This window comes from Saprolegnia diclina (assembly GCF_000281045.1).
Source record: "Saprolegnia diclina VS20 unplaced genomic scaffold supercont1.150, whole genome shotgun sequence".
Classification (NCBI taxonomy): Eukaryota; Oomycota; class Saprolegniomycetes; order Saprolegniales; family Saprolegniaceae; genus Saprolegnia; species Saprolegnia diclina.
In genome coordinates, this window is record NW_008246217.1 from 74673 (window position 1) to 76404 (window position 1732).

Genomic DNA, 1732 nt, shown 5'->3' on the forward strand with positions numbered 1-1732 from the left:
GCCCAAGTCGCAGCCTTGGCTGGCTACAAGGTCAATGACTTTGTGGAGCTGCCGCCGCGACTCCGTCAAGTGATCCAGACGCGGGCGGCTGGCTATTTCAAGACGTTTGGCTATGCCACATAAGTTGTGAAATCATAACCCTACCCTACCCCAGCCCTTTTCAAGTGGGCGCTGTTGCGTGCGTGGTTGTCGACACAGAACACTGGTATAGGAATATAGTAGATTGGGTGTTTATACATGAAAGAGCTTGACGACTTCGCGCACTTCGCCCCGGCAAATGGGGCAACGCCCCGTCGTCCGCCGCAACGTCTCGGCGCACTGGACACACACTGCGACGTGGCCACACGGTACGCACACGGTGGCTTTGGGCCGGTCGTAGCACACGACGCACTCGTCCTTGCCCTTTCGGCGCTTGGCACCATCGCTCGTCGCGCCGTCGTCCAGCAGCGACGACTTGCGCCGGAGCATCGCGGGCTTGCCTGGCGTCGCGTCATCGGCTTCAAAGTCGGGGGCCGACGCCGCGGGCGCCGCGTCGCCACTTGCCGCTGTGAGGTCAACGACCTGCTTGTCCTTCTTGGGGGTGGGTGGCATGGGCGAGTACGGCGTCGTCCGTGGCGGTAGTGGCGGTACCGGTGGAGCCGGTGGTGCTGGTGGTGCTGGTGGCTTGGACGAGGGTTGCTTGGCCATTTTGCTCGTTTTCGATGGGGGCGACGAGCCCCACGCGCCGATCGCGTCGAGCGGCGGCGCGTCCATGGCGTCGGGGGCCGACGGTGAAAGGTGGTGCGTCGGCGAGAGCTCCGATGACGACAAATCGTTCTCGTCGTCTTGGACTAGAATCTTGTGGGATGGCTCTTCGGTAATGACGGTGCGATCTTCGACCATGGTTGCCTACAACAGAGATGTGAGCGCACAACGACTGCGCCGAGTTCTACCGCGTCCGTCTCGAAGAAACGAAACCACAAGTCAAATCCCGCTGTGTCCAAGGCCGCAAACTCATACAGTCCGTTGATGAGAAAAGAGTGCGGCTTCTTGTTCCACCAGCGCTCCGACTTGTTGAACTGGACGCCGTTGGTGATCGGCACCTGTCGGATCGACCTAGAAGTATTATATTGATACACCTGTAGACAATATTGAACGTACGTCGGAATCGGCGGGCGAAGCCCCTGGCGCACATCAAACAGATGCAATTCGAGCTCGTCTCGGGAGCCATTGCGCAGCACGAGGGCATACCGCGCTTTCCAGCTCTGCATGGACGCAATGTTGAGGACGTCAGCGACCAAATTCGGTGCGCTTTCGTAGAGCCAGCCTTCAAAGACCTTGACGCGCTGCTCGAGGAGCTCAATGCACTTGGCGAGGTCGAGCCAATTCGCTGGCTTGCTCTCGAGCACGTGGCGGGTGAGCTGAAGCGGCGTCGCATCGCTCTTGTTGGCGTCAAACGGCGACGCCAGTGTGTGCTGAACGAGGTACGCGACGATCGCAAACTGCCCGTTGATGCACGCGTAATGGAGCGGCGTGTTGCCCTTCTTGTCGACTGCGTGCAAGTTGGCACCGTGCTCGACGAGGAGCCGCATGCAGTCGGCAAAGCCATATGTGCACGCCATCATGAGCGGCGTCCGCTTCTGCTCGTCGCGGTACTCGAGCGAGAAGAGGATATGCGCCCGGCGCTTCCGGAAGAGCGCGCGCAGACCCTCGACGTTGTTGGCCATGACGGCTTGCCATACCTTGTCGTCCC

The 1732-nt window shown here is 60.5% G+C and overlaps 2 protein-coding genes across 2 annotated transcripts in view; one reads left to right on the forward strand and one right to left on the reverse strand.

Annotated features, from left to right (window-relative positions):
* The window catches only part of SDRG_16738 (hypothetical protein), a gene marked incomplete at both ends in the record, with an annotated part of 1394 nt that extends 1271 nt beyond the window's left edge, over positions 1-123 (forward strand). The window contains one exon of the mRNA XM_008622956.1: positions 49-123. Within this exon, the coding sequence (XP_008621178.1) occupies positions 49-123 (75 nt within the window). The remainder of the gene's footprint in view (positions 1-48) is intronic.
* An 80-nt stretch (positions 124-203) lies between these two features.
* SDRG_16739 (hypothetical protein) lies at positions 204-1732 on the reverse strand. Its single transcript, XM_008622957.1, has 3 exons — positions 1141-1732; positions 933-1095; positions 204-888 (listed from the first exon to the last, which is right to left on the reverse strand). The coding sequence occupies exons 1-3, from the start codon at positions 1704-1706 to the stop codon at positions 232-234; spliced, it is 1386 nt and encodes a 461-aa protein (XP_008621179.1). The 5' UTR covers positions 1707-1732; the 3' UTR covers positions 204-231.

Bases quoted from the DNA above. Each gene is read 5' to 3' on its own strand.
- SDRG_16739 (XM_008622957.1), bottom strand. From the start codon at position 1,706: ATGGCCAACAACGTCGAGGGTCTGCGCGCGCTCTTCCGGAAGCGCCGG. The intron at 1,096-1,140 runs GTACGTTCAATA...TAATACTTCTAG, and splicing joins CTTCGCCCGCCGATTCCGAC to GTCGATCCGACAGGTGCCGA. The intron at 889-932 runs GTAGAACTCGGC...TCTCTGTTGTAG, and splicing joins GTTTCTTCGAGACGGACGCG to GCAACCATGGTCGAAGATCG.